Here is a 25,980-nt window from a genome sequence, read left to right as displayed (position 1 = left end):
CACCCTTGAAAGCACAAGCTAAAGTGCTTTTCATTATTTGAGAGTTAAGGGACTTGGTTCTAATTTGTTAGCTTATATGTGGTAGTCTAAGAATTGTTTAGTCCCGACTAATGAAGTTCCAAAACAGCAGTAGAAGGCAGAAATTACAAAAAAGGCAGAGATTTCTCTCGTTAACCTACTCATACACCTGCAAATCAGTAAATACATGGGGTTAACTGTCTACTTGGTACATTAAGTAGATGCAACAGCTGGTGCATTTCTTTAATATTGATTCATTTTTTTCTATAGATTGTTGAAAGACACTATACCCACCTAAAATGTTTAAATAATTAGTATGTGGAAAAAACTGTTACACATGTTACCGTTTTTAAGCACCCTGTGTTCCCTCTTTTCTCTCTTGCCTCCAGTTATTCATAGGACACAGCATTGGTTTCACGGCAGAATCTCTAGAGAAGAATCTCACAGGATTATTAAGCAACAAGGGCTTGTAGATGGGTAGGTATTCTTGTAGTTTAGTATTTATTATCTGATGGTAAGCATATAGATAAAAGCAAAACTGCTTTAAGGGTCTACAGGTTTGTAAGCACTTCCAAGTAACTTGGTTCTTGAGTAGTCACATTATAACATGCCTGGATTTCAAAAAGACAGAGCATGTGTTTGTAGGAGGGGGTTCTAACTCTTAATTTGAAAAATAAAATATTAAGAACACACACATTTTTCTTTTTTCCAACTGAGGCAATCGAGTTTTAGAGAATGTTAGAATTTGAAAATAATTAATTCCTGTAATCTGTATTGAGGACATATTTCTCAGACTATTTTTCCCACAAACTTATAATCAGCCATTTGTGTTCTTTTGCATGAATCAGAGAAGTTAATGATGATTTCATAGAATCATAAGGGTTGGAAGGGACCTCTGAAGATCATTGAGTCCAACCTCCCTGCTGCAGCAGGAACACCTAGGGCAGATCACACAGGAACATATCCAAATGGGTCTTGAAAGTCTCCAGAGAAGGAGACTCCCCAACCTCTCTGGGCAGCCTGTTCCAGTGCTCCGTCACCCTCACAGTAAAGTTTTTCCTCGTTTCTCACTATTTATTTCTGTTGTAGAGCAAAAAAATCAAAGTACCTGTTCCAGCACTCTAAAATGCCTGTATGTGAAATTTAAATATCTTCTGAACATCTGTTTCCCTTATCTATATATAGTTATGGTTATTGAATGGGAGTTGCTTAAAATGCGTTTGGCAGTTCATTATTTCTAGGATGGGAAGAGCATGGTTGCCTTCAGTTAACTGAGCTCCATGCCACGTTGGCTTGGAAGATCAAACCTTTCTTAGGCATTTTCTGATTCAGAAGCATCACTACTTTTTGTGAAGAATGAAGTACATTAGAGAAACAGAAATGGCTAGTGCATGTTCATCATGCAGTGTTTTTCTATTATTTGTGGTTTTCTGCTGGGCTAAGGCTGCTGGGTTATAGCTTAGCGGGTCAAACAGAAGAGAGGCTGAGAATGCAGAGGCCATTGTTCCTGGGGTTTTCATATGTGTCCAGTGCCTTTGTAGTGGCAGCTACATTTGTGACAGCCAGCTGTGGAAGGTGAAGATTGCTTAGTTTGGCTGCAGTGAGGTCAGTTAGTAGTGGCAGAAGAACTGTGTTCCCTATGTGCTCTGAGATGGTACAAAAAATTATTTTCAGCATAGGAAATTCTTGCCTGTGTTTTCCTGCTCTGTGTGCTCTCGAACATAAAAAGGTAGGAAGTTACCAGTCTTCTAATTGCTTGTGTAAGATGTTCAGTAGTGTATATATGCAGCTGATACTGCTATAATTTGGCTGTGTCTGGAAGCTGATGCATCTATATTTGTAGTCACTGTTTGTGTGGAAGGCCTGCTGCTTGCCAGAGATTGAGTAAACACTTGCAGGATCAGTTGTGTTGAGCTTTGCTTTGTGCCACCAGTTTATGATGCCATGCATTATCTGAAATGGCTAGATGAAAGATAATTTAGAGATATCTCAGTGATCTGCAGTAACCACAGGGCAGGTGAGATCTTTCTCCCTGAGGTGGATCCTAATGTGCAAGTCTTTGGTCCCTTTTCCACACACCTGGTCTTGCTAGGACTAAAAAAGAATGTTCAAATACCATGCATGGTTTCCGGTGGTGGCAAGACATGTCTGTCTCTGATGATTGGACTCACCCTAGTTACGATGGCGCATTTTTGTGGTATTGACATTTCTCAATTGGTCCTGAGGAACTGGAGTAAGTTCTGGGTGCATCAGACAACAACCAGCTCTTGCAACTCAGCCATGGAAAAGTGTGTTCCTGGCTTAGTGGTAAGCAATTAAGAGGGCTTGAGACCTGCCCCAGTATTGTGTTTGGCCATCTCACAAATCAGCTAGTGTTTGGTCCTGTGAACCTTATGCCAAATATGTTTTCTTGTTTCCTGTGGCATGGAGAGGTTCTCCTTCCTTAGTTCATAAATGTCAAGAGGCGGAAACACTTTTTGCCTATTTTTTTTTTCTCCTTTTCTAAATATGTATTTAACCATTTGAGTTAGGGCTTTAATTTTGTGGGTCAACTTAAAATTGACAGTTACATAGTGTATGATGTTGCTAGCTATACTCCTAAAGTATATTCTTTTTCAGTGATGCTGAGGGGGAAATACTGTGACTGTTTTAGATGAAAAATCAGTGTGCGTTTTCCCCATCCTGATAATGTGAATGCTACTTAACTGATTCATTGTTTTAAGACAGTATTGAGCAGTTTCTGTGCAATTGCAGCAATTTCACCTAAACATAATATTGCTAACACTGGATTTCTGTAAACTGATGCAAGATACTAGAGAATGGGAACAGATTCTCATGTATTACTTTCCCATCTACAGAAATTGAGATTTGCTTTGGAGTTAAACGGGAACATTTTCTTCTCTTAAGAGTACCTGTCAGTAATGGAGAGCCCAGTTGGAGGGACCATTAAAAAAAGCCTCATGCATACATGCATAGGGGAAGAAATACTTTTAAGTATTTTTCACTTCTTGCTTCTCCATTTATTTGTGTTGCACAGTGATGGTATAACAATTGAAAGTCAATTGCCAGTTACAGCATTGCCTGTTAACGCAACTAAAGAAGAGTTGGGCAATAGCACAAAATCACAGTCACAAATAGTAGTCACAAAGTGACTTAGTAGTTCTGATTATTTATAAAGAAATCTATCATGGTATTCAGTGTGTATTTGAAAATGTTCTCTTCTAGACTATTTCTTCTCCGTGACAGCCAAAGCAATCCAAAGGCATTTGTACTTACGCTGTGCCATCATCAAAAAATAAAGCATTTTCAAATCTTGCCGGTAAGTAATTTGTTTTTGATACTGATCACAAAAAATATTAAATCATAAAGCTTTGCCAACATCTAGAGACCTCTTTTTAATTACTGATGTAATTCACACACACAATCACACAGAATTACCTTGTTTGGAAGAGACCTTCAAGATTTAGAGTCCAACCATTAACCTAGCACTGACAAGTCCTTAACTAAACCATATCTCTAAGTACTATGTCTATACAACTGTAAGTACCTCTAGGATGATGACTCCACCACTGCCCTGGGCAGCCTGTTCCAATGCCTGATAACCCTTTCATTGAAGAAATTGTCCCTAACATCCAATCTAAACCTCCCCTGGCACAACTTGATGCCATTACCTCTATCACTTGTAAATTCATTGAACAGACGGATCCCCACCTCCGTCCAGCCTCCTTTCAGGTAGCTGTAGGGAGCAAGAAGGTTTCCCCTCAGCCTTCTTTTCTCCAGACTAAACAATCCCAGTTTCTTCACCCGCTCCTTGTAGGACACATGCTCTAAACCCCCTTCATCAGCTTCATTGTTCTTCTTTGGACACAATTGACAGGGATGTCAAATATATTAGCAAGTATTCTTTAGAATTGTCAAATGTATGATTAAAATTCTTTGTTAGCATTGCCTGGAACACTTCTGATAAGTCACCCAGGTATAGAAGTAATGCACAGAACTTGTTCTTTGTGACTGACAGAAACAACAGCAGCAGTTGTCTCTCTGTCACTTAGGCACACATGGAATAATTTAGGGAAACTTTTAAGTTCTGGAGGTTATCCAGTAATGCTGATCTTAAAATAGCATTACACTGAGATGTTAAGAACCTATTTGATTTTTATCTTGATCAAAAATAGCATCAGAAGTTTAAGATCATGCAGATTTCTTTATTGGTCCAAACCCTCTCCTCTTGCTTTGCCTGCCAATTTTACAAACAGCTAACAAATATTTGGGGGGTATGTTTGTTTTATGTAATGAAGACCATTGCTGTCTTTAGTCACTCTGCCCGTGTTCTTTTGCTTTTATAAATACAACATTTCACCTTGGCTTAACATGCATTCTTTTATAGTGCTGTGCACAGTTTCATGAACATCTCTGGGCAGTAGGTTGTTAGGGCGCTGTCCATCATTTATCTTATGTCACACACTTTTACTCTTCATGTTTTGCCACGTTCACATTTCTTCATGTGCAATTTAACTTGAAAAGGACGTTTTGTTTCTCCAGTGTGAAGATGATGGACAGATATTTTTCAGCCTGGATGATGGGAACACCAAATTCAGTGATCTAATCCAGCTTGTTGAATTCTATCAACTAAACAAAGGAGTCTTGCCCTGCAAACTCAAACACCACTGCATCCGTGTGGCCTTATGACCTCAAATCTGACTCTCACTGAAGACTGGATTTGCTAGAAGAGTAGTTGTAAGAGAACGTTGACACTGGGGAATTGGCAGATTTGTAAGTTGGTAAAAATAAATAAAAATATGCACCTTGGGACTCTGAAAGGGATGGATTCGACAGGTGCCAACAGACCAAGATTGCTGGTTTGTCTAACACCTAAGAGTGATTGCTGCTGAGTGTCCCAGCATCCCAAAAATGGGGGGAGGGTATGTAAAACCATGAGTAAATTTAAAACAAAACTGGAAACTATCTTGGCTGGGCCACTTAACAGGAACAAGTGTGAAGAGAAATCTTTGAAAAGAACTCTTGCCCTGGAATAATCTTGACAATTAAGACTAGTGTGTTTACTTTTTGTATTGATCACGTTTTTTGCACTCCTACTTTGTTTCGGATATTGTATGCAGCCTATATTAGGAGCTGATGTGGCTTTTAAAATTCATGCAGGAGTTGGGTATTAATCTGCACCCTAAAATGTATGAAATGCTTCAGCCTAAAAGGATCTAGAAGAAAATCAGGAAGTACGCGCGCACGCGCGTGTCTCAACTTCTCTGGAGACCTGAGGTTCGATGATCTGCTGATGTCTTTGAAGAAGCAATGAGGATACAATTCTAAAAGAACTTACCACCATATATGTACTCTTAAAAACTGTTGACTTGTAGCATTATGGCTGTAGTATGTTGATGGCATATTAGTGGCATCCAAGTCATGCAAAGACTGTATTAGATTCTATGCACAAATTTTTATTATCAGAGTGGTGGTTTGTTTTTTACAGCCTTTTGACTGTTTTCCTGAGGAAATTTACTGTTACTAAGTAGAATAGGACTGAATGAGTACACTTGTATTTGAAACCACCATTTTTTTTTGTGAGAAGATTCTTCTGCAGGTAGTCTTAGTATGACAAAATAAAAAGACAAAAAACAAAACAGTGTTTTTAGCTTTATAGCTCCTTGAATTTTCAGACTGTTTCAAAGAGCTCTTTCCATATAGTGAAGCTATAGCGACACAAAGCTCTCCTGGGCAACAGGGCATAAAAGGAACTGTACCCCTTCTGCTTTCTGTAGGGCCATGAAAATTTACATGGTGAGAAAGAACATATCAGGAATGGAAGCACATTTGATGGTGAACTAGCTGCTGGCGGTATCATCCATCAAGGTAACTGGTGATGTCTGTGTCATGCAGACTAAAGCACACTAGTACCGATGGCAGACAAGATGTATCCTGCTCTGGTGCTGGTTTGTCATCAGAACTACTTTATTGTTTATGTTTAAAAGAACTATTTAATGTTTACACAATAACTCCTTCTGATGATAAATCAGTATTAAAGTTAGGTGAGTCCCACCTGGATCCTCCAGTTGCGAAGATCATTCTTTCAGCAACGTGGTTGGTGCAGGAACTGTTACTGAACTAACTTCCCAGTGCTTCATGCAGTTAGCCAGTGAGAAGTATTCCCCCCCTGCCAACTTGCAGGGTGTGGTGCAGAATGGACCGTTCTGGTAAATGATTTACACAGGCTAGTTTATCCTTACTAATGCTTGCCACTGGGTTTGAAATCCTAGCCATCTGAAAGGGTAAAAAAGGAAAACCAATTCTACATCTTTAGGTCTTCATGTAGTGTTGAGAATAGCTTAAGACAAACCATAACCTGCCTGAGTCATCCATATCAGCTTATAACTATGTCAATGGTATAGAAACACTGTATTTTAGTTTACAGAACACATTTAGTATTTTTTTTCCATTTAATGTCTAGATATTAAAAATGAAGAAACTTGATTTTGTTTTTAGTAGAAGCCTTTTTTGTTTGTTTGTTGTTTTGTTGGGTTTTTTTAATTGTACATAGTGAAATAAGTGTTCCTGCTTTCTAGCCAATGTATTTTAAAACCTTGAAATTAAGCTAACTTAAGTCTGAATTCACTTTGCATGCTTCTGTTTGGCCCCTATTAGGAGAAAAAAGATACTTGTATTGACTACATTACCAGTTTGATAAGACCATTTATGCTGTAGTTTTAAGTTTTTCTGTTTACATAGCTTAGTGACAACCATGCATTTTTCCCAGTAGGCAGATAGTATTTGCAGTGTTTCATATTTATAAAAAAAAAAAAACAAACCTTGCATCTTATTTAAATTGAGAATAAAAGTTTGACTATGAATCATGATTTTTTTATGTAGATGGTTGACTTAGTATTTTGTACTTCTCCCAGCTAAAGTGAGCTGTTTTGAGAAAGTGACCACCTTCAAAGTGGCAACAATCTTACTTAAGCAGATCACTGCTTTGTCTTCTTTCTGCTGGAAAACAGTCAATACCACCTTAGTTTTCCAACAGATTCAGCTGGCTGCCAGCTCAGAATACCAAGGACTGAAGGACATTTGACTCTTATTTTTGTATTTAAATGACATGAATGTAAAGGGGATGCTCAGGGTTGTTTTGGAGCCTGTTGAATTTTTATCTTTTTGCCTGTGATTTTATTTTCTAAATAAATACTTCATGTAGCAATCTTGAATATGTTGAGAAGGAAAATGCCAAACCATTTTGGTAATGAGGTTACTAGTTAAGTTATGTTACGATAGGTGTTAAAATACAAAAAAACCTTTTATTTGTTAATTAATCTTGAAGAAACACGTGCCTCAGTTTAGATGTTTTGTCTTATCTTTTCTGCACTAAATACCTGACAGTTTGACCAATCAATGCACCTTTCCAGTGGCAAGACTTGCTTATCGTAAATTATATTGTCACAATGCAAGATTTAGTGACTGTAAAATGGAATAAAGTTTAAAGTTTCAGGGAATGCAAAAGGTATTAACTTAAGAGACAAAACCTTTATTCAATATGCTTTGCTTCATACTGTAAATAGCTTTTTGGCTTGTGAACCTAATTGTAATCTTTCAGGTATTTTTGTACAAATAAGGGACTGATATTCTGTTTCTTGTAATTAGAAATAAACGTTAATACAATGCTATTCATTTTATATTGGAATTAATGTCTTCTTTTCAATATATCTGTACACCATGGATCTCTTGCCTTAATTTTGGGTTATTTGGGGTGGGTTATATTAAACAGCTTTTAAGAAGATGTAAGAGGAAAACAGAATCCCCAAGATGTCTTTGTTCTGGCTGTTCTGTCTTATAATTCCAATTAGGACAGACTGTCCTTTAAAAAAGAATTTGTTCACCCTTTTTGTTTCAGGTAAATAATGGGAGATATTTTGCTATGGTATTTATAAAATTCCTTTGGGAAGGTTGCTAGAATCAAATCAGGAGATACACCATGACCGTCTTTTGGATCACAAAACAAAGTTCTAGTTCACTGAAAATGAACACTCTGCATTTTATTTACCCTGACAGCTGTTTGATAGAAAACTTTTCTATAGTACTTTTAGAAAGCTATTACTTACCCCTGTAATCATTGTATTCCAGTGGGCCATCTGCATTTGGGTGGAAAAGGACACTGCACAAAATACGGTTTTGCTTTTAAAAAAGCCATTTTTAGGGGGAAGATTGGTGGTTCTTCTGGTAGATAGAATAATAGAAGGTTGGAAATGTTTCACTTTTCTGTTGGACACAATCCTTTCCTGTTTCTGCCTTGCTAATCCGTAGAAGCCATCAAATGCATTCTGCTTCAAGCCTTAGTCATACTGTGGCTTCTGCATCTTCATGTGAGTTTGTATTGCTCTGGGGGATGAGTTCTATGTTAGCATTATGAAATTCGTTCATCAGCACATAAAGGCAGAGTGCTTATTTTGGGTTTTGATCTTCCGAAATTGTTTTCTACCTGCAGGTGCACACTCAAGTGCTTAGAGTTCACTTTCCTGCATGCAGTAGCTTTCACTGAGCTGAGCAAAGGGGACTGCTTGCGTATGGAAAGGTTTGAAGATACCTTCTTCTTGCTTATCTAAAGGAGGCTGTGCTAACATTGAAACTAGCCCTCTCTGTAGTCATTAAAAGTCAAAGACTACAATTCTGAAAAAGTCTGTGAGAAAAAAAACCAAAAAAACAAACCAAGCAAACAAACCAACCCCAAAACTCCACTTTATTGTATATATTTCATCTGAAACAGACAAGACGGCATGAAAAAAAAAAGCAGCAAGTTAAAAAGGTGAGCCTGTCCAAAGGCAGGATAGCACATGTTTATCCAAACTGTCCACAACTGTGGCAAATGCGAAATGATACATGTAAAACCTGGCCCTAGATATTAACAGCAGGTAACCTGTGTTACCGGAACGTCACCAGGACAAAATTTGTCTGGGCCAGAAATAAATATATGGTACAGATTTGAATTAAATTGTGAATTGCCTGAAAGAAGGTCAGTCTGTTTTTACATTACTTGAAGGACAACAGACGTAGTCATAGAATCATAGAATCATAGGGATTGGAAGGGACCTCTGAAGATCATCGAGTCCAACCCCCCTGCTGCAGCAGGAACAGCTAGGGCAGATCACACAGGAACACACCCAGATGGGTCTTGAAAATCTCTGGAGAAAGAATCCACAGCCTCTGTGGGCAGCCTGTTCCAGTGCTTTGTCACCATCTCAGTAAAGGAAGTTTTTCCTCACGTTGAGGTGGAACTTCCTGTGTTACAGCTTGGTGCTGTTTCCCCTTGTCCTATCACAGGGCACCACTGAAAAGAGACTAGCCCATTCTTGACATCCACCCTTCAGATATCTATAGACATTAATAAGATCCCCTCTCAGTTTTCTCAAGACTAAACAGCCCCCGGTCTCCTAGCTTCTTCTTGTATGACAGATGTTCCAGTCCCTTAATGATCGTCATAGCTCTCCGTTGGACTCTTTCCAGCATATCCCTGTCCCTCTTGAACTGGGAAGTCCAGAACTCGACACACTACTCCAGATGTTTTACTAGGGTAGAGTAGAGGGGGAGGAGAACCTCCCTTGACCAGCTGGCTACATTCTTCTTAATACATCCCAAGATACTATTGGCTCTCTTGGCCACGAGGGCACATTGCTACCCCATGGATAACTTGTTGTCCACCAGGACCCCAAGGTCCTTCTCCATGGGGCTGCTTTCTACCAGGTCAACCCCTAATCTATACTGGTGCATGGTGGTTTTTCTCCCCAGGTGCAGGACTCTTACACTTACGTTGAACTTCATCAGGTTAATCAGATATCTGATCCCACATGAAGCCTTCTAGCATGGAGTTCCCTTAGCAAAACAGCTCAAATGCATTTGAACCTCTGAATACATTTTGTAACAGACTAGTGTTCTACAGCATGTGGTTACAACACTTACCCTGATACACAGATCCCTAATATTATATTTAATTTATCACCAAATTGCTGCTTCAGCCTGTACCCACAAAACCAGATGAGAAGAACATCACCAGATGAGCCATTTCCCTTCAAGTAAGTCAAACAAACTTTTGATGACTTTGGGTTTATGCTATTGCTAATTCAGTGACACTTTAATCTGGTTTGTTCAGCTTGTATATTGCTTTGTGTCTCAAGGCATTGTCTAACATCTTGGAAACTTCAGTAACAATATCAGCAGAAGAAGAAAAGAGTCATCTTCCTTTGAAATATCTGCATTGCCTTGCTTTGGCTTGCTTCTGCATCCTAAATCTTACGTCTTCCTTCCTTAACTTGGAGCACAATTTAATTAGTATTTGAAAATCTAATATAACCAAAACTATGTCCAAGAGCTATATGATTTTCATTAGATACTGTGATTAGTCACATCTGAGACTTCAAAATAAATTAGGCAAATTCTTAGCCTGAAGACATTCTGCTCTAATTGCTCATCATTTTGCACAGATACTAGCAGATGTTTTAGAAAGAGCAATTGGTTCATCACAAGACACTGAGCTGTAATTAACAGGGTCTTAGGACACTTGTTGGTTACCCAGGTTTGTATGCTTTGCTATAATCAGGTGTTTTCCATCTGTTGGCTGCAGGATTCTGGTGCCACAACTGGGGAGCAGGAAAGTGAAATGAACACAGCTGCTGGCTCTGAGTCAAACTCCAGCCTGGGTTTATGGGCTCTCAGGCTCAGCTCAGCTGCAGTCAGAGATGTAACTCTTAAAGAGAGTGTCCAGCTCGACTGGGTGGCAAATAGAGTGCAGAGTTACTTTTGGGCAGTAGCGTCCGAATGGTAGTTCAGGTGTGACCAGATACACAGAGAGAAGGGCAGGAGCACATGCTGGCACTCCCCCTGCTCACATCCCGGGGTGTCCCTGGGGAGCCTGCTCCCGAGCGGTCCCCCAGCAGCGCACACAGCCCAGCAGAGCACACAGCAGCAGCGCACACACCCCAGCAGCGCAGCCCAGCAGCGCACGCAGCCCAGCAGCGCACACACCTCAGCAGCGCACACACCCCAGCAGCGCACACAGCCCAGCAGCGCACACAGCCCAGCAGCGCACACAGCCCAGCAGCGCACACAGCCCAGCAGCGCACACAGCCCAGCAGCGCACACACCTCAGCAGCGCACACAGCCCAGCAGCGCACACAGCCCAGCAGCGCACACACCTCAGCAGCGCACACACCTCAGCAGCGCACACAGCCCAGCAGCGCAGCCCAGCTGGCCGGCTGAAGGGGCCGGCCTCTCTGCCACTCCCGGAGCCGCTCGCCCCCGCCCCCAGGCAGCTGCTGCCCTGCGAAGGGCGCCGAGCTCTTCCAGCCCCCAACAAACGGGCTGGTGATGATGACGTCCCATTTTTGTTCGTTCCCGGCCTCCGTTTCTGACTGAAACGGGAAAAGCCAGTTTTCCAATAGGAAAAATAAGGTGGGAGAGAGAGACAGACAGACAGACATGCCTGTCACATCAGTGCAGGACAACTGAAATACTGCCCGGACTTTGCCTCATGCCAGAGCTGAAGGAGGCCGGGTTATGCCTACCGGGCAGCTGCAGGCAGGGCGGGCAGGGCAGGGCAGGCAGGGCACGGCAGGGCAGGGCAGGCAGGGCAGGGCAGGCAGGGCGGGCAGGCAGGCAGGGTAGGGCAGGGCAGGCAGGGTAGGGCAGGGCAGGCAGGGCAGGCAGGCAGGGCAGGGCAGGCAGGCAGGGCAGGACAGGACAGGGCAGGCAGGGCAGTGCAGGCAGGGCAGGGCAGGGCAGGGCAGGGCAGAGCAGGGCAGGGCAGGGCAGGGCGGGCGGGGGTCCCGGCCCGGCCCCGCCGCCTCCATCGCCTCCAGCCGGCAGGCCAGGCCGGCAGAGGGCGGCCAAGGCTGGGCCGCACGGCGGAGCCCGGGTCGGTTGGCTCTCACCGCCCTGCCTTTAACATTCGAGGGTGCTGTGCTTTGCTTTGCGTGGCCTTGCGTTGCTTTATGGAGGCAGCTGAGCAGGGCAGCGGCCTGTCTGCTGTGACACCGCAGCACAGCAGCTGCCACCGGAGCTGTGCCAGGCTGCAGCTGCCCCCGGGTCTGGCTTTGGTGTGTTCTTAATTGCCCCAGGCATCTCAGTTGTGGTGGCATTTTCATCAGCGTAATCCCCTGGCTTCAAAAGGGCAGAGGCAGGATCTGCTGGCGCTGTTCCTCTCCGTTCCCCCTCTCGCTGACGCCCACGGTGTGCTCACTGGAGGCTCCATGAGCAAGTTGAAAAACCCCGTGTCCTTCCCATCCTAAAGCCTGTGAGTTGCTGCTGAATTCGTTCTCAAGTTTTCTTTTTTCCCTTTGTTGACAAAGAATGACTGATAAAGCTGATGGACATAGTGCTACAGGTGGTTAACGATTAACAAAAGAAGTGCAAGGCAAGCATTGTAGCAAGGAAGACCAGATAGTTACTGGAAAAGCCCTAGAAATTTTTTTGAGATTCAATAGCTGCTTCTGGTGACCTCGTCCTCAGGTCAGGAGAATATAAGGGAACTACAGAAAACACCTGTATCAAAAGTACCTGGAAAAGGAGTGAAATCTCCAGACAGGTAAGGATAAACTCACGTCCGAAAGTGAAGGTACCTCTGTACTTTCACCAAATAATCTGATACAAGTGGCTGTAATTTGTTAAGTATTAAGCTAGTGAGCATTTAGAACTGCAGCATAATATCCTAAATGTAATTCTATTTTCATTGGCATGTGCGTAAACCAATTTTGTTGAAATAGGTAAAAGTTCATGAAGTGTTTAAAAAATCTTTGCAACTCACAACATTTTTAAGATAATCTCTTCGTAATTGCTTCTAAAATTTGACTTGAGGGCACTGCTGGTGAAGTGAAGCAGGCTGGAGGGATGGCAATATCTCAGAATGATGGCATGCCAAAGCAGAATCCCAGCTGACAAGGGACTTGTATTAACGTTTTTCAATTTGGTCAGGAAAAAAAAAAAAAGTTCTTACTTATTTTAAAATTCACTTCTTCTGTTCCTATAGCTTGGTTTCATTGGAAATGTGTTGCATTGGGCTTGTCCTCTTATAGAGGTCCTTTTTATGGCACAGGGAGCAATCTCCATACATTGACATTACAATTTTATGCGTGACTAAATGTAGAACAGCAGAAGTTATTTCAAAACTGATGGGGTTCAGAGAGTAAGAAAACAGTAAAATTGGAACTCCTGTTCACAGAAATGTATTTGGAAAAGAGACATAAAATGACAATTTTTACCATATACCATCTGGGTTACACAAATATACCGTTTATGTCAATGGTAAATAAAAGGGGGAAAAATAGATACTTTAATGAAAGTGTGATGAAAAACAAGTTTCCAATATAACTGTGATACATGCTGACATTTCCTCAGGAGAGTGACATTTGAGGGAAGAGCATGCTGGAAGTCTGACATTGGAAGTGTGCATCCTCCATCAGTAACACAGGCTAAAAGCAAAGTGAGGGAACTTTAACGTCTCTCGCAAGAATGGGGAATTTATTGAGACCAAGGAGGTGGACTGTGGGTTTTTAGTTGCACAGCTGTGTTGTTTCTGCGCACGTACTGGGGTAAAGCTGTTGCCTCCCTGGTAAAACAGAGACTGTTGTGCTTCCTATTTGTCCCATACTGTGCAGTTAGTAGAGTGAAATAGCGGGACTGGGGTAGGTGGAATATTCATCTGTTTGGAAGAGAATATAAAAGCTCTGTTAACAAAGAGGTTGCTGAAATCTCCTGTTTGGGAGTAAGGAGATGAACAGGAGAGTTTTCAAAGGTGGCTGTAAGCTAGCGAATTAATCTTGTGAAAGTGCATAAAACTGGAGATGTATTTTACCTTCCCCCTTTGCCAGTCAGCTGGCTTCTGTTGAACTTTTGTTTCAGGAGAAGTGTGCAGAGCCAAAACAAGTAGGTGAGTGGATGGGTAATGGTGTTTGAAATGGTGAGTTGTTACACTAATGGTAAGAGAATCGCTAAAGATTATTTAAAGTTATCAGAGGGTTTCTTTGGATGGTCAATTGATACACAGCCCTGGGAAATTTCCCTGTTGCTTCATTCTTTCCTATGTTCCTGTTTTAGCATATGTTTCTTACCCTGATAGACATGAAAAAGTGGTTGCTTTACTCTTCTGAAGCACCAAAAATGTTGTATTTCTTTTCAGTCACAGATAATATATTGTATAGCCAGCAAAAATGTATGGTCAACAGTATTTTGTAATGCCCTCACTTGTAAGTGAAAAAATGTAGTCCCACCTATACAACAAACTCCAGCATATCCTAATCACAATCCTGTTACTCAGATCAGCTAATTCCGTTGCCTCAGCATGTACACAGGCCCTCTGTTCCTCCAGTGAGTGTATCCGCATCTAACTGATGCCATGCTGGTTACATATTTTACCTCTTGGCAAAGATATCTTTCGTTTAGAAAACATTTTGAATGCAACAGCTGTTTTGGTGTATAGTTTTCACCTGCTTTATAGATTGTATCTCCATCTATTCACAAACAAATAAATAAATGGCAGAGGAGATCTTGTGGAAAATAGTCATTACTTGAAATATAAGTTGGGATTTTGGTATTAGTTTCTTTGTCAGAGAGCTGGCAATTGAAAGGTTGCTCTTCCAGTTTATTACTAAGTAATGCTATACTGTTTTTTCCCTCTTGCTTTTGAAAAGAATGTTATTTTTATTTTAATTCATGGAGAGTTTGCGGGGCTTTGTGAATGTATAATAGGTTTTAGTTTCACTCTTCTGAGTTGTACATTTTCAGAGGAATTGGATGGCTTATAGGGAGTTAAATGTAGTTTAATGTTGTTATTCTTGTATTATGTAGATGTATTGCTTTATTCCTGATTTTATTCTTTGCAGTTTCAAAGACAGAGAGATCCTGTCTCTAAAGAAGATAACGACTTATGTGAGGATTAATAGCAGCATGCGTTAATGTTTTTTTTCCATGAATTATCCATCAGTTAAATGTGCTGTAAGTCTGGATGTAGGAACATGGAGTTACCTGAAGGCAAAGATGTAACTCAAGTACAGCTTGACGTCTCAAATGGTCTCTAGAGAGGATGTATCTCCCAGTCTGTTACATGCAGCCTATCTTTACAAGACTTGATATGAAGCAGAGGGGTTAGGAAGCTTTTGATGTGGTTTGAACAAAGATAAGGTGGAAAGGTTTCAGTCACTGAAAGAAATACAAGGACAGATGACATGGGACATTTCTGATCTTAACACTGGAGACAATTTTTAGATTTTCTTTTCTCTGACACAACAGTGCAGGTCCAGTTAACATGAAGTAACAGGAACTAAGCATTATTACTATGACTACTTAGTGGTGTAGAAAAGCAAGATGGGACATTATAGAAATACTGCATATGGTGCTTTCTGCTTTTAAAAGCAATGTCAGCTCAGAAAATTAGAAACAATCCAGATACTTTTAGAACCAGGTATATGAATTTCAAGGTGAATATACATTTCCAGATACATTGGACAGGCTGCTGGAATGCCAGCATTCCAGGGAGATGGCTGGCAGACAGCTTTTAATCTGAGACAATACCATAAAGGAACTGGCTCATATTGTCCCTTTCTGTGCTGTTCCTGTAAAAGGGAGGAAGAGAGATGAATGTAAAGGATTTAGGAGGAGGTTACATTTCTTTAATGGCATCCTTTGGGTGCATTATCTTGCAGAGACCTTTTTCTTTGTATCTCACTCTGATTAGCATATTTCTTTGTGCAGTTTTAAAATGCTTGGACAGTTTTCCCTGAAAAAAAATACATGTGCCTTCCAGCAGTTTTAAATTGCTCTTGATATGTTTGATATCCTTGTACATCTGCAAACCCATCAGAATCTTGTTGAGTTCTTGACTGCAGTGCTTCCTGTGGTAATTATATTTTCTGCAGTTTTAACCACACATCATGTGAAAAAGTGTTTCCTTTCTGTCTGTTTTTAAGCTGCTATCTTTTAATTTCATTGACTAGTCCCTCTTGGGGTTTTGAAATGTGAAAAAAGAATCCTCCCTTTACTCTTTCTTCCCCTTATCTTTTCCTTGGCTTCCCTCATGTTGTTCTGTTTTCAAAGCTAACCAGGCCCACTCATTTGAATCTTCCCTAAAGGAGGGGTAAATGTCTTTGAAGAGGAATCGTCTCTTAAACTGCAAGAAGGCAGTGAAGTCTTTTTGAAAGTGAAAATCTGAGAGAATATTAAATATTTTAGAACTACTTTAACAATTGATCAAAAATCGCTGGAATATTTTTCATATAATTCACCAACTTATGCCAAACTTCTTGTTATTCTTGATCATATTACTTATTGAACAGAGGTTTTTATGCAATAGTGCCACCAAGATTGCTTTGAATAAATCCATTAGTTTGACCCTTAGGATTTTTGAAGACTATTCCACCCTCTGTGTGCTATGTTACTTGAGAATTAATGTCACTGAGCTACCTGAGATTCCATGCTGATTGTCTATACCATGATTCGTCCCCTCATGAGCCTGTCTGGCCAGCTTTTAAATGGGCCCAGTTTGTGCTGTTCTCTTTATATACCTGGAGACCAGGTACATAGGTGTTTATTCCTGAGTAAATATTGCAGGCCCTACCTGCCACACTGTGCTGGGACAGGTACCTTACTGTGCTAGGCTACTGAAAATTACATTTATTATGATGCTAAGTTTAAATTTGAAAGAAAAAAACTTACAAAATGTGTTCTATGTTCTTGTGAAAGGTAAGATACGCACACAAAATAGAATACATTATTATATGTAAATGTAAGGATTCTCTGTAGCTGCATCAGCAGCTTAGCTAGTTATAAGGCTGATCTGAAGCCCATGGCACACAACTTTTCACAGAATCACAGAATCTTAGGGGTTGGAAGGGACCTCGAGAGATCGTCTAGTCCAACCTTCCTGCCAGGCAGGATCACCCAGAGCACATCACACAGGAACGTGTCCAGGCGGGTTTTGAATGTCTCCAGCCAAGGAGACTCCACAACCTCTCTGAGCAGCCTGTCCCAGTGCTCTGTCACTCTCACAGTAAAGAAGTTTTTTCTGATACTTACATGGAACCTCCTGTGTTCCAGTTTGCACCCATTGCCCCTTGTCCTATCAGTAGATATCACTTAAAATAGTCTGGCTCCCTCGTCCTGACATTTGCCCTTAACATATTTGTAAACACTGATGAGGTCACCCCTCAGTCTCCTCTTCTCCAAGCTAAAGAGACCCAGCTCCCTCAGCCTTTCCTCATAAGGGAGATGTTCCACTCCCTTAATCATCTTTGTGGCTCTGCGCTGGACTCTTTCAAGCACTTCCCTGTCCTTCTTGAACTGAGGAGCTTTTGAACTTTTGTGTGACTCCATGCCTTGGCTTGTTCTTAAGCCTAACTTTACCTCTTCCTTTTTCAAGATTATTAAAGGACATTTCTAGAGTACATCCTAACGAGCATGCTCCTGGTTTAGGGTGATTTCCTTTCTAGTACTATATAAGAACCTAAGATAAAAACATTTAATCTTCCCTTTTTAAAAAAAAAACAAAAGCAACAACTTTTGTCTCCATTATAATAGTTTGTTACCATGCTGAATGTTGTTCTTTTCAGCCCAGTAATTACTTTACTGTGTTCTAGTCCTTAAATAACCTTAAGATTGAGTGGTGAACTATTCATTTGCTACTACTATGGCTTCCTCACACTTTTCCATCCAAGGTTTAAAAAACCAACCAACCAACCAAAAAAAAAAAACACACCAAAAAACCCCCACCATCTCAGTCTTTGTTCCTACAACTTTTTCTTTGTTTGGGAAGTTCCTTTGGGCAAAGTTTTTTCTGATTTTCCAAGGGCAGAATATATTTCTTAAAAACACGTCGCACCCTTTTGGAGTAACATTTTTTTATGTAGTGGCTCTTTATGAGGAGTCATTTTAAGGGCACATCAATTTGGGCAAAATTTCATAGCCAGCAGCAGGAGTTAGGTATTAAAGGTGGTGTAGGGAAGCCAGTGTTATTAATCTTACAAAATAAACAACTTTTTTACAGGTCAGTAACTACTGTCTATTAGTACCTTCTTTCTCACCTGTTGTTGTTGTTGTTGTTGTTTGTGTGGTTTTTTTTTATCTTGCTGTTGAAAATTTCTGTTAAAAATAAAGTTAATTTACCTTTTTATTTAGAAAATAATCTCTGACTCTGATGTTTCATTGTTTTTGAAACTTCAGTGATCTTGATGTTCTGCAGATTCTGTGATGGACCTATAGGCTTGCTTTACTGAGAAAGGCATCTTCACATGTCTTTGATTTAGCTTGCTTGTTCCCAGCATGAAGTGTAGCCTCCACAACCTCATTCCTAAAAAGAACTTGTGAGGGAGGTTTTTTGCTTCGTATTGTTTTTAAGCATTTCTTTTTGATGTGCATATGTTTGGTATATAAAATGCAAAAATTTGAGTGGGGAAAAGAGATCACTATTACGAAGCTTTGAATGTCATTACATTGCATTATTACAACGTTATTATTACAAAGAGTATCACATCTAATATCGCTGACTTTGCTACCAAGTATTGATTTGTCATCTTTTTGCAATTCTTACTGCTCAGCACTGCTCCACAGTAGGAGTGAATCCAGTACTTGTTTTCAGAGGAGGATTGGTCTTTTGAAAAAATACAGTTCCTACACACTGTGCATTTTAAGTATCCTTTGAATATATAACAATTTTTCTCATGGTTTTTCAGTGAATAGGAAGTATCTTCATTCGCAAGGAGGTCATGTATGTAACGTTAAGTCATTTTTCACTCACCTTCAGTGGTCAGAGAACACAGAAATGGAGGGAAAGTATGCTGAGGGAAGGATAATCATTACCACACTTAACGTTACATACATTGCAACAAGCCAGGTAGCTTCTAGACTGGTAGCATCTGACCTCAGCACACAGAAGTTCAAAATCTGTGCCTTTGATCAGAGACAGACTTCTCCAAAGTGTGGGTGGGGATGTGCTGCCACTCTAAACCTGGCCTAGATTTAGGTCATTTGGATTCCAAATGGAGTTGGACCCCAATGTGGTAACACAGAAAAAAGCTGGAAGAGAACAACCCTTCCTAGCAAAATATTTTATGGAAGCTGCCCCTGAGGACTTACTCAGAATTGCACAGCATATGGCAAAGACTTGCATCTGTACTTGAAAACAAGAACTTGAACTAAGGTCTCTGAACACAAAGGTGTTATGCATAGGACTATCCTTCCTGTTTAACTGCCTGACTCCTCCAGTCACTTGTAAATCCTGTCTAAATGAGAGTCTGTCTCTCCTAATGATAATGTGGAAGCTGCGATTATCTGAGGTGTGGAAGTGAACAGAATCATAAGGCTAAGAGATGGCAGGCAGTTCTGAGTGGGGATAAAGCTGACTGCACTGTGCTGAAGGTACCTGCAGCAGCTTATGCTGTTGTCTTTCCTGGCTGGCTGTTTTGCCTCCTCGCTGGAGATGATTTCCCTTCATACAGAGTTGGCAGGATGGAGCACGTGAACACTTGGTGGCTCTGTCACTCAATGCTACAGGGACAAACAGGTTCTTCTAGGGATCCTTGGTAGATGATAGAGTGGCTACAGGGTTGTAGTTTCAATTAGAGCCTTATTATTACATAAAATATTTAATTATCAGCATAGCTTATTGTTACCTATATTTTTTAGCATTTACTGTAGCTTATTGTTGCACAAAGATTTTATCAGTTATCCTACTTTCAGTGAAGCAAAATTTATAGTAATCAGAGTAGCTTTCTTACTATTTCAATTCTTTAGTTACCCAGGCTTTTAGTCACCTGGACCCTCTTCAGATTGGGTCAGATTCTTAATAATGGATGCATCATACAGTAATCATCATCTGGACTCAGACTTCACCCAAAAGAACATGAGTCACTCAGTCAGTCAGAAGACAAGAGTGGATTCATCCCAGACCACTTGGGGATCATGAGTTTTGCTGTCCAAGCAGGACTTGCAGCTGCTTGATTTTATAAGCAGTATCTCAGGCGCTGTTACATTTCCCTGTTCCATAACGGGTGTCACCACATCCTGGCAGCAATGCTCGGTGGGCATGTTGTCTTGTCACAATGTTGACAGGTGGTCTGGCTTTTCTATAACGGGAGTCATCACATCTTGTTGAAAACCACAGTGTTGAAATGGGGAAGAGAGGAGCAGATTATTATATGATCAGCTTGCTTACAAATTATGTCTGTTAGTCCTAGGAAATGGTGCTGGCTATGCTAACCACCTTGCCAGGATTCAAGAGCAGGACATTCCAGGCACATGCTGTGGTGGTGCAGCTACCTCTACAAGGCTACTTTGTGGTCTCAGAATGAGCCAACATTGTGTTCTTGTTCTGATTACAAGTGCAGTGAGTTGGGACAATCAGGCGCTTCCTAACTATGCCTGAAACTCCTGCTGCTTGGATACCACACCCAAAACTCCTGCTGGATTCTGCCTGGATGGTAGCCTGATCTTGTCAGCACCAGAGTGGTACAATCTAGAGAGTACTGGAATTGCACAAGTGCTGAGATACCACGATCAACTAACACATGCTGTGGCCAAAATAGGGAAAAAAAAAATAATAAAAAAATACTGATGGAAGTCAGTTATCTTGGACCCTATAAATAGCAACCCTAAGCAAGACCCTTTGAGCTCTCCCAGGCTGCAGCAGGCTGTGACCAGCATCTTCCCTGAGTTGGGATGCCTCTCAGGCACAAATTCCTTGAGGTTTAAAGAACAACTGCTGGCAAAGCTGATGAAGGGCCAGGGTGAGTCAGACTTCTTGAGGCTCGTCATCCATTCAGGAACGCTGATGCATTGTATTTACTTTAAATGTCAAAAGAGGGAAATATTAACGATAGGCTCATCTCTTCCATCCACCTCTCTACCTATCTAAGTGTTTTAATATAAACATTTCAAATCTGTAATTAAGTGGCTGTTTTGATTATAATATATTCTACTGCATAGCTTGTTAATCTTTAAATTGGTTAATCATTAAATGCTGCTAAAATTCAACCTTTTGGTCTATCTCACACCATTAATGAATTTTGAATTGCTGCTAAATCCTAACCGTGTCAAAACATTTAATCCATGTCACATGGCTCCAATGAAAAGCCTCTCATCTCAGTGTAAATGCATCTTCAGAAGCAAAAATCACACACTACACTCAAGCAGTTGAAACATGTGCATGTATCACTGCCGCCTCTAAGACAGAGTCAATAATCCATAGCAGAAGGTAGAAAATAATACCTGACTCATTGCTTCAGCTGTGAAAATGTGTCTGTGACCAAGGAGCCCTGTGGATGCGAAAGGTTCAGTTTCCACTCAGTTCTCCAAAGGCCTGGGTCTGTGATATGTGTAAAGTAATTAATCTTTCTTGGATGTACTTGGTAGCCTTTATGTTTATTAAGCATAAATTCTCCAGAAAATTGACAGTGGTCTTTTCTAGAAAGGTGCTCATGTTAGCACAGGACTGAAGGGGAGTCAAAGACACCTTTTCAGGAAAGCTGTCAGGGAAGAAGGGCAAGAAACACCATTGTGATCCCTTGCCATAATACCTGCTGTAGGGTCAGGCAATTGAGCACCAACATGCTCCTTATGAGCAGACTCCTATGTTGTTCTCATCCCATAAGGAATGAGTCAAAGCTTATACTGGTGGCAAATGCCCTTCCAAGCTTATTGCAAGCTGTGCATGATAGTGCATGGTTTGCGTGACAATGCATTAATCACAGCCAGTGACAAAATGTTTTCTTCAAGCATTATGAGATCATTGATATCTTTGTAAACAGTGATCATAACAAATCACTTAGGTAAGAACAAGCACTGCACTATGTTCCCTCTGTCTCTCAAGGCATCTTGTTTCTCATGTCTTACCTGGGTCTGCCGGTTCACCCACACAGTGGACTATTCCATTCATAAATTAACTGCTATAATTTGCTTTTCTGACATGAAGTCCTAACAGCACAGGGCTTAGCCAGAGCTTCTGTGAGGCTCACAGTGGTCAGTGCTTGAGAAGTTTCTTTCTGTGAGCAAGGAATAGCTGGATGGGTGCCCCAGCAGTGCCTACACCCCTAGGTAAGGACATCTCAGCTCACAGCAGAAGCTATTCCTATCTGTGTATTGGAAGAGCCTGCCTACTGTGATTGCAGCCTGCTCTCACTGTCTCTGTGACTCTTCACAGCTTGTCAGTTTTTCTATTGACACTTCTTCAGTTCCTCACACCTCTCTCTTTTCTCTAGGCATGCTTCCATAAAAGTAAAGTGCTTAGGCTTCCTCAAATCATCAAGTGGTACGTTAACTCCTCCAAAGCTGTGTTAGAGGCTGTGTCCATGTTCACTTTGTTAGCAGTTCCCTTTTATCCTTCTTTAGTTTACCTTCACATGTTCACACAGATACCAATACAGAACTGAACGGACAAAACAAGGCACACATAAAATACTCATGAAAGATAAGACAGATCCTTTCCCAGTTTGTCAGCACTGTCTGAGATTCATCTCCCGACTAATCTCTTGCAAAGTCTACTTATGTTCTGCAGGAGAATTACATTTTATCCTTGTGCTATGAAAGTAATCCATCTATTTGTGTCTGAAGGTTTTATTTAATTCTCACTCTCTTTCAAAGGAAATCAAGGCCAGGTTGGATGGGGCTCTGAGCAACCTGATCTAGTGGGTGGTGTCCCTGCCCATGCAGGGGGTTGGAACTAGATGATCTTTAAGGTCCCTTCCAACTCAAAACATTCTATGATTCTATGAAATGCACCTATTTATTACTCAAATAATTGTTAGCTTCACATTTCTGCTAAAATATTCTCTTCTGTCTTGTCTCATCATTATGGCTTATGCAGGTTTAGACCTCTTTTTGTGGAACATGTGAGGACTTTTAATTCCAGTACCTCTGAGTAATTCATAAAGTTTTTTCTTTCCTTTTTATTTTATATATAGTTTTATTTTCCATTAGTGATGTTACTGCATTCATGGAAGAATATATTGGGAAAAAAAAAAAAAAAGACAGGGCTCTCCTTCTGTTTCTTTCTGAAGGAGCAACAGTAAGTGAAGCAAGAAAAAGGCCTGCAGCCTCCAAGTAGCATCCTCAAACTACAGTTACGGAGTAAACCAAATACTAAGCAACAAAACAGTGGGGTTTTTTTTGAGTTTAGGCAACTGTGACTGATCCTTTGACACCAACTGTTGAAAACAGGCACAAACGTTGTGCTAGTATGATTACTAAGTAGTTGTTTCAAGTTATTTTCTCAGTATCTAAGATATTGATGATATCTTTACATTGTAAGTGAGAACACGTTTGTTCAAATAATATTACATTCTGTGATCTACAAGCACAAACATGTCTTGACCAAATTTAGTAGTTAGAGCCACACTGGGAGACTAGCATGTGATGAGTCTCATGGTCTTCAGGTGAGGGAAAAATAAAGTAATGCCACGTAATCATAACTGGACTGAAGGTTTGGGAAAACTACCTTTTAGTTTCTAATTTGCACTGTATAGCAATGGAAGAGCTAAAAACTGTTGGAAACTGAGTATGAACTGTCTAGCTCCCTCTACTTTGATCAATGTCTGTGCATATGGATTGGCAATGGGACTGCAAAGTGACTGATAACACGTTGTCTGCATCATTCTCTGGTGCTGTGCTGGAGCCTCTGGTTCAGTTATCTCTCCCACTTCATTTGCTAACCAAAGAGTTCAGCACTGTTAATAAACTAGTACCATTACTGTACCTCCATGTGCAAAATAATTTTGAAGCCTTACTCATCTTAGCTGTGAATAATATGATCTGTTGGTTCCTTACCAGCAAGCTCTGGCCTCTAAACTTTTTAGGATCATCTGTTATTTCTCACACATTGGTATCTTGAATTTTGAAACAGTTTGGCAGTAAAGGAGACATCTCAATTCATTGTGTTTCAGCAGTAAGGTAAGTTACTCTCTGTGAAAGAGCCAACATACTGAAAAGTCTGGAACAGCAAGTCTGACTTAGCCAGTACCTGTTGCAGAAAAAATAATGATCTTGCTTTTGTCCACTAGAGAGAGATTCTGCTAAGCAAAGGTTTGTGTATTGCCAACAGTTCAGGAAGAGAATGATGAAAAGTAGTACAAGCCAGAAGAACTATTAGAATTACAGAGAGACATGGGATATGCTTTTTGGAAGGGCATTTCATTCCCTTTTCCCACTTTGCCTATTACACTTCTCACACTTTATTTCTTTTTTCTTCCCAATAAATAAAAAAATACATTATTTTAATAGAAAGTGCAATTATTTCCTATAACTTCAAGGTAAGTTACAGGTACAGCAGAAAAGTAAAAACATATAGATGACTTTAAGGTGGTACTTCAACACATTTCCTTTGAATGTTATTTACCTTTTGCATTGAAGTTATGTTTATCTCTATGTTTACTAGAGGCATCTCCAGTTTCTGCATCTCTTGTACCCTTAAAATATATTTTGAATTTTCTGCCTTTTCAGGAGAAATAAAAAATAGGAAAAGCTCCAAAACACTTTTTTTCATTATGGGGTCCCACTTTGTCCAGGCTGTAATCCTAAGCACTCAGGAGCTGATTTGCAGTGGAAAACAGCTGAGAGCCAGCTGCAACTGACCTTGGGATTTCATGATGTTTTCAAGGTCATAGAGTGATCATTATAGCAGACATAACCCCAGAACTGAAAATGCAACTCAGTTCACAGGGTGACATCTAGCACAACAAGCACAATGAAACCCTCAAGCTGATGTGCTGATTTTAGGTCCCGTTTTAATTTTGAATAGGTTTTTTTGGCATTGTAGCAGAGTTATAACTGACCTTATATCATTAAAAAGCAAACACAGCCATGGCAGTTTTAGAATATTTGACAGCCAGAACTTTTTACTCCTTCACAAAAATGTTTGCTGTAATACTGCAGTGCATTGGAGTGCAGTGGAGAGTGGAGAGTGGAGTCTGGGTGCAGTGGCTGTCCCAGAACTTCTACGCTACCTGGCTATAAGCTGTTCAATACTGTGAAATGCTGATACTATTTTAAAAAATAAACTTGAACTAAATAAAAATAACAGATGGTTACCTGGATTAATCTAGGAAAGAAAACTCCCCATAAAACTTTTTTTTTTTTTTTTGTTACAATAGGATAACAAATATTGAACTATTGCTTTTAAGTGTATGTATGATGAAAGAGAGAAACTGGAAAAAGATAGATACAGCACATCCAAGGATGTTAACCCTATCTGTGTACCTTCGGAGCCTGCAGTTACTTGAGTGCTATTTCAACCATATCTGTATTACTTTCCTCAAAACAATGTTTCATACAATAGGTTCAAAGCACTTACTTTTACAGCAACAGGCACAGCAGAAATGTCCTGGAGTGTATAACACAGACCAGGAGCACATGATCAGACAACACTCACTGTCAGACGTGTTAGTGGAGTTTGTGGAAGGGAACACACCACTTCACAGTTCACGTAGGCAAGGGCTGTTTCTCAGTCAGATCCCTCTGCCTTTCGGGTTGCTTTTTTTGCTAAGTATATTTTGGAGGAGGTGGGAGGAGGGGGAGATGCTGCTGCTGCATGTTGAATGCAAAGCGCGTGGCTGTGATAGGCTGAGGGGAGGTGGACACTGCCTAAATATGCTGGCAACTGCATCCTCCGTGCTTTATAGCTGTCACAGAGGAGCAGAGAAAGACAGTGAGAAAGACAGAGGAGAAGGAAGAACCTTACCAGCTAGCTGTAAGTAACACCATTTGTCCTTAAATCATTGTGGTTATTGAATTCAAGTAGGTACAGTTGGATTAATGAAACAATTGGTTACTTAGAGTTGGAGCCTGGCTAATACAAGCCAGCCTGTGTTATTTTAGGGATAATCCGGGATACTCAAAAAGCATTTCTTTTTAACGTAAGTTTGCACAATGTAGGGTGCATCTCTCCTTTTGTGTTTGATTGTTTTTACATAGGATATGTATCAGCTATAACTGTTT

At 40.6% G+C, this 25,980-nt stretch overlaps 2 protein-coding genes across 9 annotated transcripts in view; both read left to right on the top strand.

Moving 5' to 3' along the window:
* GRB10 (growth factor receptor bound protein 10) overlaps positions 1-7,697 on the top strand; it is a 151,252-nt gene extending 143,555 nt beyond the window's left edge. For all 6 annotated transcript variants that reach the window (XM_051609645.1, XM_051609648.1, XM_051609643.1 and 3 more), the window contains 3 exons: positions 408-495; positions 3,244-3,337; positions 4,561-7,697. In XM_051609645.1, the coding sequence (XP_051465605.1) occupies positions 408-495; positions 3,244-3,337; positions 4,561-4,707 (329 nt within the window). In that variant the 3' untranslated portion in view covers positions 4,708-7,697. The remainder of the gene's footprint in view (positions 1-407; positions 496-3,243; positions 3,338-4,560) is intronic.
* A 4,726-nt stretch (positions 7,698-12,423) lies between these two features.
* DDC (dopa decarboxylase) overlaps positions 12,424-25,980 on the top strand; it is a 75,530-nt gene continuing 61,973 nt past the window's right edge. For 2 of the 3 annotated variants that reach the window (XM_051610012.1, XM_051610010.1), the window contains exon 1: positions 12,424-12,595. The gene's annotated coding sequence lies outside the window, so the exon portion shown is untranslated. Of the gene's footprint in view, positions 12,596-25,676; positions 25,733-25,980 lie in introns of those variants that run through there. The other variant, XM_051610011.1, reaches the window with a different exon arrangement.

The sequence above is a fragment of the Apus apus genome, chromosome 2 (assembly GCF_020740795.1).
Source record: "Apus apus isolate bApuApu2 chromosome 2, bApuApu2.pri.cur, whole genome shotgun sequence".
Classification (NCBI taxonomy): Eukaryota; Metazoa; Chordata; class Aves; order Apodiformes; family Apodidae; genus Apus; species Apus apus.
The sequence above is the reverse complement of the archived record's forward strand: the minus strand, read 5'-3'. Positions and strand labels throughout refer to the sequence as shown.